Source organism: Rhincodon typus, chromosome 13 (genome assembly GCF_021869965.1).
Source record: "Rhincodon typus isolate 14 chromosome 13, sRhiTyp1.1, whole genome shotgun sequence".
Classification (NCBI taxonomy): Eukaryota; Metazoa; Chordata; class Chondrichthyes; order Orectolobiformes; family Rhincodontidae; genus Rhincodon; species Rhincodon typus.
This window is the reverse complement of record NC_063344.1, coordinates 67,916,737-67,930,352: the sequence shown is the minus strand read 5'-3', so window position 1 is coordinate 67,930,352 and position 13,616 is coordinate 67,916,737. Positions and strand designations below refer to the sequence as shown.

General features: G+C 43.3%; 1 protein-coding gene and 1 pseudogene across 1 annotated transcript in view; one reads left to right on the top strand and one right to left on the bottom strand.

The window, feature by feature from the left end:
- The window catches only part of LOC109911464 (anoctamin-7), a 102,863-nt gene that overhangs the window by 29,532 nt on the left and 59,715 nt on the right, over positions 1-13,616 (bottom strand). Inside the window, exons 15-17 of the mRNA XM_020510779.2 lie at positions 11,005-11,107; positions 9,952-10,063; positions 8,213-8,267 (exon numbers count right to left, since the gene is read on the bottom strand). Of these exons, the coding sequence (XP_020366368.2) occupies positions 8,213-8,267; positions 9,952-10,063; positions 11,005-11,107 (270 nt within the window). The remainder of the gene's footprint in view (positions 1-8,212; positions 8,268-9,951; positions 10,064-11,004; positions 11,108-13,616) is intronic.
- Positions 2,252-2,710, top strand: LOC109911469 (annotated as a pseudogene).

Below are 13,616 nucleotides of genomic sequence, written 5' to 3'. Positions count from 1 at the left end.
GTATGCTTGACAGCCCATTGTGAAATCAGCAATGGCCAACAAAAATGGAGGGGACTATATAGTGAAAATCCACAGTGGGTTGCATTAAGGAGAGGTATCACTCTTCAATAGGACAGAGAGCCAACATGGCTTTATTAGAGGAAAATTTCTTCTATATTCAGTTGAGGAGGTAATTAACAACAGAATCTAAGGATGTTGCCTGCATGGACTTCGAGAAAGTATCTCATAAAGTTCCAAATGAAAGATACGTCAAAATGTGGTTTTTAAAAATATATTCATCTTTGGGATCTGAGTGGCAATCCAGTTCAGCATTTATTGGCCCTAGTTGGTAATGAAGGTGATGATGAGCTGCCTTCTTGAACCGCAGCAGTCCACGGGGTATAGGGACATCAACAATGCCCTTGGGGAGGGAATTCCAGGATTTTGACCCAGTGACAGTGAAAGAACAGAGATATATTTCCAAGACAGGATAGTGAGAGGTTCAGAGGGGAACTTGAAGGTGGTGGAATTCCCTTGTATCTGCTGCCCTTGTCCTTCTAGATGGTTGAGGTCACTATTTTGGAGGGTAAATGCTGTAGGTTATTTTCTATTTTTATTAAAAAAAAATTATTTCACCGGACATAGGCATCGCTTGCTAACCCAGAAATTGTTGCCCATTAAGATGTAAATGGATTGGAGGCAGCTCAGAGAAGGTTTTCTAAACCAATTCCTGGAACAAGGAAAGGTGGGGCAAGGCTAGACTTGTATCCACTGGAGTGTAGAAGTATAAGAGGTGACTCAATTGAAACACACAAGATCCTGAGGAGCCTTGACCAGGTGGATGTGGAGAAGATGGTTTGTCTTGTGGGAGAATCTAGAACCAGGGGATCAACGTTTAAAAATTAGGGTTACCCATTTAAACAGAGAAAAGGCAAAGTAAATTCTCTTAAAGGGTCATGAGTCTTTGGAACTCTCTTCCTGGAAGTAGCCTTGAATATTTTTAAGGCAGTGGTGGACAGATTGAAAGATTATCCAAATAGATGTTGTAAGAACTCAGGATGCCTGGCTGGAAAGGAATATCATTTATAGTTGAACACCAAGATGGGGCCGCTATTTGTGGTGCACATAGGCCAGACACAGACCAGGACAGACAGACCCACCTCCTTTTTTTCGAATCATTCTGTTCCGAGATGTTATGGCATACCTGCTGGCTCAGAGATAGGGACATGTCACTGTATCACAAGAACTCATGGGTCTGCTTTTTTTTAATACATACCCAGAACAACTGAGCATCTTTCCCACCACAAAAATCATTGTTTAGGTCTGCTTTTTTTTTAAGTAAAACTGCTCAAAGATGTTATTATATACAGCAGGTGGGACTTGAACCTGGGCCTCCCAATTCAACATTACCACTGTGCCGCAGCAGCGCTCCAGCCCCCAGGTCTGCTTTTTCTTTTAAAATGTGAGGGAGAGTTTGGGAAGGGATCTGGGTCTGCTTTATTTTTATATCTTTCTAATTGACCTGCGCAGAGATATCATGACATATTTCTGGAATGACAGGACTTGAACCCAGGCCTTCAGGGTCAGAGGTAGAAATATTGTCACTGTGCCACAAGACCCTTCTGGGTCTGCTTTATTATATTTCACTAATCAACCTGCTCTGTTATTGCACACATCTTGAGCTTGAACCTGGGCCTCCCAGTCCAGGGGTAGGGACACTGCCAATGCACCACTTTTTGGGTCTGCTTTCTTTAATGTTAGATATTTTCTAATCAACCTGCTCTGGTTCTGATTTTTCTTCTCTTTTTCCTCTCCACCCAGTAGCATTATCACACACAGTCGAGCGACTTTCCCACCACCGAAACCACAGCGACTTCTTTTTTCACTTTCTTTTTCCCCTTTTTAAACACTAACCACCACCAATAAAACACCCAGATAGCTAATTAAATATTTATATGCAATGCCCATTGGGAGCAATTCAAACCATTAGAAGTGGAGGCTGGGCAGGAAGAGAGGGGAGGGGACAAATCAAAATGAAGTTGGAGGGGGTGTCTGCTTTATGGGGTAGAGACACTACCACTGTACCATAAAAGGACTAGGTTTCTTTTCTTAAACCTATTTCTCTGATCAACCTGTTCAGAGATGTTATTTCATATCTCTGGAGTAGGTGGGACTTGAAGCCAAGTCTCTCGGTTCAGGGGAGGGACGCTACCACTGCACCACAGGAGGGCCCTTTTTAGGCTGTCAAAGATGACTGGAGGGGTCACAGACCATGTCAAGTGATTTCTACCTGTGCTACAATGTGGGGCACAAGGGCATGTTTGGACATGAGTTCAGGCCGAGCGGTGAACTAAGATATGCTAACAACTGCAATTACAAAAATGATGTAACAATTAGGAAGGAGGCATATGTGCATAATAGTGTCACGGAAGAACAAAAGCGAATCATAGAAGACAGGAAGGTGATGCTTTGTGGACCCCACCTGACTGTGTAGGACAACAAGAGCTGGAAATTGTAATGGGAGATGAACATAAAGATTGGGTCTCTAATAGATGTACATTAATCCAAGGATCCAGAGGGTCTGCTGGTTTTCTATTATCTGGTCCAGGATTTGAAATGTCTAGTTGTCAGTTTTAGTGGGCTAGACTTCAAGATCAAACCTATCCAAGAGTTTGGTTTTCACACCAAGATGATGATGGAATTGGGGATGGACAGAGACCCAATAATTTGAAATGGACTAACCACGTGCTACAGCAGCTAAATTTATCTTATGTGGATTTGGTATTTTTTATGTGAATATATAAACAACTCCATCTTGATTACAAAATAATTAATTTCCTTTTTATATTAAAATAAATGAAATTAAAAGAAGAGTCACAGCCATTGAGTCATACAGCACAGAAGCAGACCCTTCAATCCAACCAGTCCACGCCAAACATAATCTCAAACTAAACTAGTCCCACCTGCCTGCTGCTGGCCCATATCCCTCCAAACTTTTCCTATTCATATATCCATCCAAATGTCTTTTAAACATTGTAATTGTATCTGCATCCACCACTTCCTCAGGAAGTTCATTCCACACGTGAACCACCCTCTGTGTGAAAAAATTGCCTCTTACGTCTTTTTTAAATCTCTCTCCTCTCACCTTAAAAAATGTACCCCCTAAGTTTTGAAATTCCCCATTTTAGGGAAAAGACAACTACCATCAACTCTATCTATACATCTCATTATTTTATAAACTTCTATCAGGTCAGCTCTCAACCTCCTACGCTCCAGCGAAAAAAGTCCCAGCTTATCCAGCCTCTCTTTATAACTCAAACCTTCCATGAGGTTGTTGACTTGCTCACTGAGCTGGCCTGTTCTCGTTCAGACATTTCGTCACCATGCTAGGTGACATCGTCAGTGGAGCCTCCGATGAAGCGATGTTGTTCTACTCTGCTTGGAATTTATACTGTTAGGTCCTTTATGGTGAATAGTGTCATTTCCAGTTTTGATCTGTATGGGTTTGCATACTGAAGAGACTAATGGATTCAGGGCAGATAACCAAGATGGACTACATAAGAAACCAGAAGGCACAAACACCCCCCACTCCCCCCCAAATCCCCCCCACTTCTATAGACTTCCTAAAGTACATAAACCAGATATCCCCCTCAGACCATTTTTTCCCTACCAGGCACACCTTCACACAAACTGGCCAAGGACCTACAACTGAGATTGAAACACCTAGTCGACGGATCACCCCATTCCATCCCCTCAACCCAAGATTTCCTCAATACCCTCAAGAACATAAAAGTCAGTGATGACGAGATTATGGTATCCTTTGACCTCACAGCTTTATTCACATCAATCAACAAACCACTAGCCAAAGAAACAGTCGCCACATTACTAGAGGAAGCAGCAACGCAGACCAGCAGCTCCATCAGCAATGACAACATACTTAAACTACTAGATCTCTGCCTCACCACACACTTCATCTTTAATGGTCAAGTATACAAACAGATCAACTGTACACCAATGAGTTCACCCATCTCAGGACTCATTGCAGAAGCAGTCATGCAAAGACTAGAACACACCACCCTCCCCCACATTCAACCTAAACTGTGGATCCAGTACGTAGATGACACATTTGTCATTATTAAATGCAACAAATTAGAAGAGACCCACCACCTCATCAACAGCATATTCTCAGGGATTAAATTCACAAGGGAAGAAGAAAACAACAATCAACTTCCGTTTCTGGATGTTAAAGTTGAACGTATGACCAACGGGGAGTTCCAAACCTCAGTATAAAAAGCAACCCACACTGATCAGATCCTCAACATCCACAGCAACCACCCGAACGTCCACAAACGAAGCTGCATCAGGACACTATTTAAATGAGCCAGGACACACTGCAATACCTTGGAACTATGCAGGAAAAAGAAAGAGCACCTATACAAAATCCTCACTATAAATGGATATCCCCGCAACTTCATCCGCAGATGCCTATTAAACAGACAGCAGGAGGAGGACACAGTACACCCTAACACATTGCCATGCATCAGGAACATATCGGAACTGACAATATACTCCTAAGACCACTAGGAATCATGGTGGCCCACAAGCCCACAGCCGCTCTACGACAAACACTTACAAGGGTTAAAGACCATTTCCACAACATGCAGAACCAACATGGTTTACAAAACACCATGCAACGACTGCCACAAACATTACATCGGACGGACAGGAAGGAAACTAGCCATCAGAATACATGAACATCAGCTAGCAGCAAAACACCACGATGAACTCTCCTTAATATCCGTACACTCAGACAATGAAGGCCATCAGTTTAACTGGGACAACATAACAAGAGGAGCCCAAGCCAAACACAGACACGCACGGGAATTCCCAGAGGCATGGTTCTCCACCAGTAATGCAATCAACAAACATATAGAATTGGACCCCATTTACAAATCCATACAGATCAAAACCGGAAATGACACAACTCACCATAACGGACCAAACAGTATAAGTTCCAAGCGGAGTAGAATAACATCGCTTCATCGGACGCTCCACTGATGATGTCACCTAGCATGGTGACGAAATATCTGAACGAGAACAAACCAGCTCAGTGAGCAAGTCTATAACCTCACCCACAACCCAAGCTACAGACCTTTGCCAAAACTTCAAACCTTCCATACCTGGCAACATCCTGGTAGATGACCTGGTTCTCTGGATTTACAATCTAATGATAATACCACTAGGCTATCGCCTCCCCTGGGAATTTTTTATTTAACCTGATTTTCTAATCAACCTGTTTAGAGATGTTATTACACACCTCTGGAACAGGTGGGACTTAACTGGGCCTCCTGGTTCAAGGTAGAGGCACTACCACTACACCACAAGAGGTCCTCAGGGGTAGGGTTTTTTTGTTAATCTGTTTTTCTAATCAACCTGTTCAGAGATGATATTATGCGCCTCTGGAGCAGGCGGGGCTTGAAACTGGGCTTCCTGGTTCAGGGTAGGGACACTACCACTGCACCACAAGAGGGCCCTCTGGGGTATAAAGGGCTCAGGTGATGAGTTCCATTGCCTGTTATCAAAGGAATGCATACTCAGTAAGCTCCACAGGCAGATTAATAAGTGAGCTCCCATGGGCCTTGCAGGGATTATTACAAGATGGGAATGTGACTTTGAAGTTACTATCAGATCAGCCAAGATCTTATTGAATCGGGGAGCAATGAGGTGCAGAATGGCCTATTCCTGCATCTGATCTGTATTTCTTCCTAGCTGCCTTGCGAAAGTGGTGGAGAGCCACCTTCATGAACTGCTACAATCTAGGGGGCGAGGGTTCACTCAGAATGTTGTTAGGAATCCACAAAACACCAACATCAGTAATATTTAACCTGTGTGGCATCCTTTTATGGTTGAATTCAGAACATAAGAGCAAAACAGGTTTTATAACAAGTTTTCAAAACAAGATGGTGGTGGCATTATGGTAGGGAGTCACTTACAAAGGGAAAGGCAATAGTGAGACTGCTGAAATAATTAAATGATCCAAACTATGTATTGTCACTGTGTGACATATGCTTTGGCAAGTAGCTGTGAACTGGGCTTGTGAGGAAGATAATTAAAATGTTTTAATAACTATAAAACTCCCCTTTTGTTTAAAAAAAAAACCTTAAAAGCGTGGGCATATATTGCGGTGGAAGTTTGTCAGACCAAATCTTAGCTCTAAATCCCAGACTCCTTTCCATATTTAGATTGGGAAGCCACATCTTTTGGGTAGATTCGAGGTGTCCATTCCATAGTGGCAATGCACACCTTTAAATTCACCCTCAATGCTGTAAAGGGAAGGAACCAGGGGGTCTTTGAGACCCAGGCCAGGGGGTCCTGCAATCAGAAGGGACTGCTCACATCAGAAATACTTATCTGTATCTCTGTCACATAGTTACTTAACGTTACAGGCCACATATTGCCCTTAATAGAATCAATTAAAAATACATGGGGTCAGTGGGGAAATCCACTCCCACACATCCCCAACTCGCCTATGGGAGAGTCCTACTTGTCCTGGCAAACAGAATGGAATGAGATGGTGCGGAGTTGTTCTTCCAATAACAGGGCAGTTCTTTCTTTGTGCTTGTTGCTGTCAGCGAAGTTGGGAGGGGACTGACCTGTGAACAGAGCGCCAATGGGCAGTTAGGATAGTAAGTGATAGGAGGGAGGAAGGCCCACCGTTAGCCAAGGACGGGATCAGGAGCTTCTAGCTCAATCCGGGGTTTCCATCTGCCCATCCAGGGTGGGGGCATCTGCTGGGGTGGTCAGGTATGGGGAGGAAATGGGAGAAGGGGCCTGCAAAATGAGTGTGGGGGAAATTGAATGGGCTGCAAGAGAGAGGCTGCAATAGTTTTAAATCTATCAATAAAGGAATACTCAGCTAACTGGCAACTTAACATCACCAAGGTAATGAATTACTTGCGACTGAAAGTGGAATCTCTAGTTTAGGGCTGAGAAAGTTTAGGAGCTACAATATTTAGAAAAAATGTTGTGGATCCTACTATAATGACTATTGTGTCAATTATTAACATAATTCTGAGATTAAGATTTGAGACACAGTAAAAAGAGTCTTAACTGCCTGGTTAAAATGTTCCAGCTTTAAGCATACATGATTGAAATGCGTTAGCCGTATCCTTATCCATCTGTGGACAGTGTTTTAAGGTGATGACTTTTTGTTAGTAGAAGTGAGTTGCAATTATTTTTTAGAAATCTTTTGTTGCTAACTTGTGCCTGTTGTCTTGTATCACTTTACATACCATGGAATCATGGAAATTCTTGTCTTCTGTGTTGTGGCATTTTGTTTAATTGGGTGTTGTTTATTATTGAGGAAATTGATGAATACTTCTAATTCTGTTTCGGTTCAATGCCCCATATGTCATCTCAAACACAAAATGTTATTGTGAGCATGTGATGATATAACCTATTAAACGTGTTAGTGAGATTGAAAAAGTACTCTGCAAAAGATCAAAAAGTAGCCCTCAAGAAAATAAACTGACCCCTGAATGGAATCCATGCATGACCAATAATAGGTTTGGGATCCAAAAATCCTAAGAAAGGCTAACTGGCTTGGAATTCCAGGACATCAGAGGATGGTCCCAGAATTTCCCTCAAATTGCACCAGGCTCAATGGGAGGACATTGGTGGTTGATATAGCAGGAGTACCCAGATCAGAATTTCCAATCCAAGGCTGTATTGGTTGGTGGATCCTGGTTTGATAATGCTGTATCCCCACCAGCCCCTCCTGAAATCTAAACACGTTCTCTATGATTAGGTTAGTAATCATAGAACCCCTACAGTGCAGGGATAGGCCATTCAGAGGTCCACACTGACCCTCCAAAGAGCATCCCCTAAAGACCTATTCCCTTACCCCTTCCCTGTAACCCCACATTTCCCGTGGCTAACGCACCTAACCTACACGTCCCTGAACACTATGGGCAATTTAGCACAGCCAATCCACCCTAACTTGCACATTTTTAGACCATGGGAAGAAACCCATGCAAGAATGCCTGAATGCTGATCAGAGGTCTTTTCCCAAGTTGGTGGTACTGACAATCTGTATTGTATCTTATAGGGAGAATGTGCAAACTCCACACAAGGGTGGAATCAAACCCGGGTCCCTGGTACTGTGAGGCAGCAGTGCTAATCACTGAGGAACCGTGCTGCCCGCTCTGCAGAGTGTTATAAATCTGATACCTACAGACTCGTTTCTGACTCCAAGCAGCGAGCCATAGTGTCCAGGATAACCGACAAACCTGAGAAACACAACAGAATGGAAATTGGTTTAGCATTCACTCCGTGCAAAGATTTAAGCAAAACAAGCAGATTCTGGGAGTGATCCCAATTAAGAATCCCAAGATTCTAGGTGATGTGGTATAACCGAAACATGAACACGTAAACCTCTTCCCTAGACGTTGCAATGAGGTGAAACAAACATCACTGGTCTATACAGAGAGCAAAGGAGAAGTTCACTGGAACACAGGACTTATGTGTGGGATAGGGCTCTTTGAGCCTGCTCCACTGTTTCAATCTTGTCTGATCTGGTTTTGGTGTCAACCCCGCTTTCCGGTCAGTGCACTCAACTCCCATTATCTGAACAAGAGCCTCTGAAGTCACTTTTCTCACATGGTGCTGTCTTGCTTCTTCTTAAATGCAAAAGGGATCTGCTGTGCTACTGATAAAAGTTGTGGTCATTGTCTTCGATATTTATTTCAGAAACCCATTCCACATTTTGCATTGAGATGGCATTTGACTCTTTTTGAGAGAACGGCATTTCATTTCTATCAAGGATCCTACTGGGATGGTGTGCAATACACTGCTGTATTCAAGTGTACCAGAGGACAGGTCTGTTCCGAAACATTTTGTCCCACCACAGTCAGTCTAGGAAGGGGCAACATTCAACTGCTCTTAATTGTTACCAAGTAACCTGCACATTGAGTAACAACAAGCCAGTCTCAGACCCTGCTTCCCACAATCAAATAGCACTTAGGGGACTAACTAAATACGGATACAATACAGATTGTCAGTACCACCAACTTGGGAAAAGACCTCTCATCAGGCATTCAGGCAAGATGCCAGAAGGCAGTGAGCATCCCACACCTATATCCCATCGTAAACCATCACCCAGAAACCTTATTGTAGTGAGAGTCAGATTCTCTGAATCATTTCCCAGCCAGAGAGTCAGTGAGTTGTACAGCACGGAAACAGACCCTTCGGTCCAACTCATCCTTGCCAACAAGATATCCTAAATTAATCTCGTCCATTTGCCAGCATTTGGCCCATATCCCTCTGAAACATGCCTATTCATGTGGCCATCCAGATGCCTTTTAAATGTTGTAATTCTACCAGCCTCCACCACTTCCTCTGGCAGCTCATTCCATACACACACCACCCTCTGTGTGAAAAAGTTACCCCTCAGATACCTTTTATATCTTGCCCCTCTCACCTTCAACCTATACCCTCTAGTTTTGGACTCCCCTACCCTGGGGAAAAGACCTTGGCTATTCATCTTATCCATGCCCCTCATGATTTTATAAACCCCTATATGGTCACCCCTCAGCCTCTGTTGGTCCAGGGAAAACAACCTCAGCCTATTCAGCCTTGTCCTATAGCTCAAACTCCAACCCTGGCCACATCCTTGTAAATCTTTTCTGAACCTTTTCAAGTTTAACAACATCTTTCCTATAGCAGAGAGACTAGAAGTGAATGCGGCTTTCCAAAAGTAGCCTCACCAATGTCCTGTACAGCCTCAACATAATGTCCCAACTCCTATATTCAATACACTGAGTCAGAATCCCAGAATCATATCCCCAAAAGAAATGGAAGAAACATTCAGATCCATGTCCCAGTCAGAGTCGGCCTCTTTTCAAGGTCAGAATTCAAGGAAACACCCAAAGAGACTTGACACCATTTGGTTTGAAGAGGGCAGGCACTGCTCACCGGCCTTTGAAGAAAGCAATGTAGATCGGTGAGGAGTAGAAGTTGATGAACTGGAAGACAAACACCTTGAAGGTAAAGGCATCTTCATATTTGGACTGGGTCCTATGCATTTCTGGAACAGACAGAACAAAGAGATTAAAAGTCTCCCAATTAAAATATTTATTTTCTGCTTGCCATCCACTCTTCTCAAGCTCACTGCCATACACAATATTGTTCACCCTTTCACCAGTAGACCAGTCATTCTCAATTATGACCCTCCATTATGTCCAGCTTCCCTAACGGGTCAGGGAGGGCAGCCCTGTGGGGTCACGGTATCTATTAGGTTGTCCTTTGATCCAGGGAAAAGTTTTCTTCCAAGAGTTATTTCCTGGTTGCACATGGGGCGTCGTTTGGGATTTAATAGTTTGATCTTCCACAATTGTCAACTGGAGTTGGTTAAGAAAGGACAAAGGGTTGATTGTTTGTAGAGTTAGGGATTCGACGGGATGACGGCCCTGGTGAGGCCCATCCCTGGTAAAGGAACCAAAACCAGATGTTGCTGGAGAAACTCAGAAGGCCTCGCGGCATCTGTGGAGAGGAATCAGAGTTAACACTTCAGGTCCGGTGACCCTTCTTCAGAAAAGGATTTTGGGTTTTATTCACCTTCTTTTGTTCCTCAGACCTGAGAGAAAACCAGGCTTCCATTCCAGTTCTCTTCATCATCCAAAGGTCCTGCTCTGCTGAGGGGCTGGACTTTAATGCAAAGAAGTCTAAAATTTTGGCACAAGGGATAACGAGAGGCAATGTAGGCTTAACAGCACAATTCTAAACAGCATTCAGGAATGGAGGAACCTGACAATTTTATTCAGAGAATAAAACTCTGACCAGACTCAGTTCAATCTGGGCACTGCACCTCAGGAAAGATATAGAAGGCACCCAGATTGGCACGCAGCAAGACCACAGGAGATATGGACACACAGAGACTGCAGCGTGGACTGACAAGCTATGATAATCTGATTGACCTGTACAATCTATATCGCAGCTCCTTACAATGTGTATTGACCCAGAGCTTACCCCATCTCGTGAGGAGATGAGCCAGTGAGGTATACACTCGGGCCAACAGGAGGATGACCAGGAGGTTGACCACAGATCCTGTTATACTGGCAATTCTTGGAGCCTAGAAATAAAGAATAGTGTACAATAAATATTTCAAAAAACCATAGACTAAATGATTACTATGCAATAAGATATATGTCCAAATTCAAGAACGCATTGATTTAAAATATAGGAAGTTATGATTTAAAAATATATCGAGGCCAAATCCTTCCCCAGAATGGTTCTTCGTCTTGTCTTTGTCTAATTGGTCATGTCCTACATTGACCCTTGACCTCAACTCCTCCACACCAATTGGCCCTTGACCCTGATTCCTTTGCACTGATTGGCCCTTGAATCTGACTCCTCCACACTGCTTGGTTCTTAGCTCTGCCTCAGCCTGATTGATCCGACCTCCTCCCTGCCCAGCCCAGCTCTATCCAGCTCTGTTATTGTAAGTGTATATACCATGGTAATGATTCCTTGAGCATTCTGCAGGGTCAAGGATGTCTCAGAGCGGGTACAGGACATTCTGAAGGGGGAGGGTGAACAGCCACTGGTTGTGGTACACATCGGTACAAATAACATAGGTAAAAAAGGGGATGAGGTCCTAAAGGCCTAACACAGGGAGCTAGGAAGAAAGTTAAGAAATCGGATCTCAAAAGGTAGTGATCTCAGGATTACTACTGGTGCCACGTGCTAGTGAGAGGAGAAATGACAGGATATATTGGATGAATACATGGCTGAAAAGATGGCATCAGGGGAAGGGTTTCAGATTCCTGGGCATTGGGACCGGTTCTGGGGGAGGTGGGACCTGTACAAATTGGAAGGGTTACACCTGGGCAGCACTAGGACTGATGTCCTCGGGAGAAGTGTTTGCTAGAGCGGTTAGGAAGGGTTTAAACTAATATGCCGTAATGAGCGGAGCATCTGCAATAAAGTGGATGAACTAGATCACGCAGACAGATGTAAACAGGTATGATGTAATTGTGATTACAGAGACATGGCTGCAGGTGACCTGGGATGGGAAGTGAATGTCCCAGGGTATTCGGTATTTAGGAACGACAGGCAAAAAATTAAAAAGGTGGTGGAGTGGCATTGCTGGTTAAAGAGGAAATTAACACAATAGTGAGAAAGGATATTAGTTCTGACAATGTGGAGTCTGTATGGGTACGGTTGAGAAATACCAAGGGACATTTAAAAACATTAGTGGATGTCATATATAGACCCCCAAACTGCAGTGGCGATGTTGGGAGTGGCATTAAACAGGAAATTAGAGGTGCATGTGATAAAGGAATATCAGTGATCATGGGTGATTTTAATCTGCACATAGATTGGGCAAATCAAATTAGCCACAATGCCGTAAAGGAGGAATTCCTGGAGTGTATATGGAATACTTTTCTTGACCAATATGTGGAGGAACCAACTAGACAGCAGGCTATCCTAGACTGTGTGTGTGTGATGCTCACGAAATCATTGCCAATCTAGCTGTGCAAGACCCCTTCGGTAACAGTGACCATAGGATTAAAAATTTTTTTTATCAAGGTGGAGGTTGTTGATTCGGAGACTAGGGTGCTGAACCTTAATAAAAAAGGAAGCTACGAGGAGATGAGGCGTGTGTTGGCCTTGATAGATTGGGGAGAGTTACTTAAAGGGATGACAGTGGATAGGCAATGGCAAACATTCAAGGAACACATGGGGGAACTGCAACAACTGTTTATTCCTGTCTGTCACAGCGAAATGGGTAAAAGGGCTAATCCATGGCTTACAAAATGAAATAAGACATAGTATCTGATCCAAGAAAGAAGCATACAGATTTGCCAAGAAAAAAATAATAAATCTGAGGATTGGGAGCAGTTTAGAATTCAGCAAAGAGGGACCAAGGGATTGATGAAGAAGGGGAAAACAGTATGAAAGTAAGCTTGCAGGGAACATAAAGATTGACGTGAAGAGAAGGAGATTGGTAAAGACAGATGTACGTCCCCTACAGACAGAAACGAGGGAATGTATAATAGGGGACAAAGAAATGGCTGAGGAATTGAATACATACTTTGATTCTGTCTTCACAAAAGAAGACACAAATCAGATACCAGAATTGTTGGAAGATGCAAGATTTAGTTAGAGGGAAGAACTGACGGAGATCAATAGTAGTAGAGAAATGGTGCTGGGAAAATTGTTGGGATTGAGGGCCATTAAATCCCCAGGGCCTGATAATCTGCATCCCAGAGTACATAAGGAAGTAGCTCTAGAAATAGTGGATGCATTGGTGGTCATCTTCCAGGATTCTATAGACTCTGGAACAGTCCGTGCTGATTGGGTGGTGGCTAATGTCACTCCAGTATTCAAAAAGGAAGGTAGAGAGAAAACAGGGAATTATAGACCGGTGAGCCTAACATCGGTAGAAGGAAAATTATCGAATCTATTGTCAAGGATTTTATAGCAGAGTATTTAGAAAGCAGTGGCAGGAGCAGACAGAGTCAGCATGGATTTATGAAGGGGAAATCATGCTTGAGAAATCTGTTGGAATTCTATGAAGATGTAACTAGTAGAATTGACAAGGGGAAGCCAGTCGATGTTGTATATTTAGACTTTCA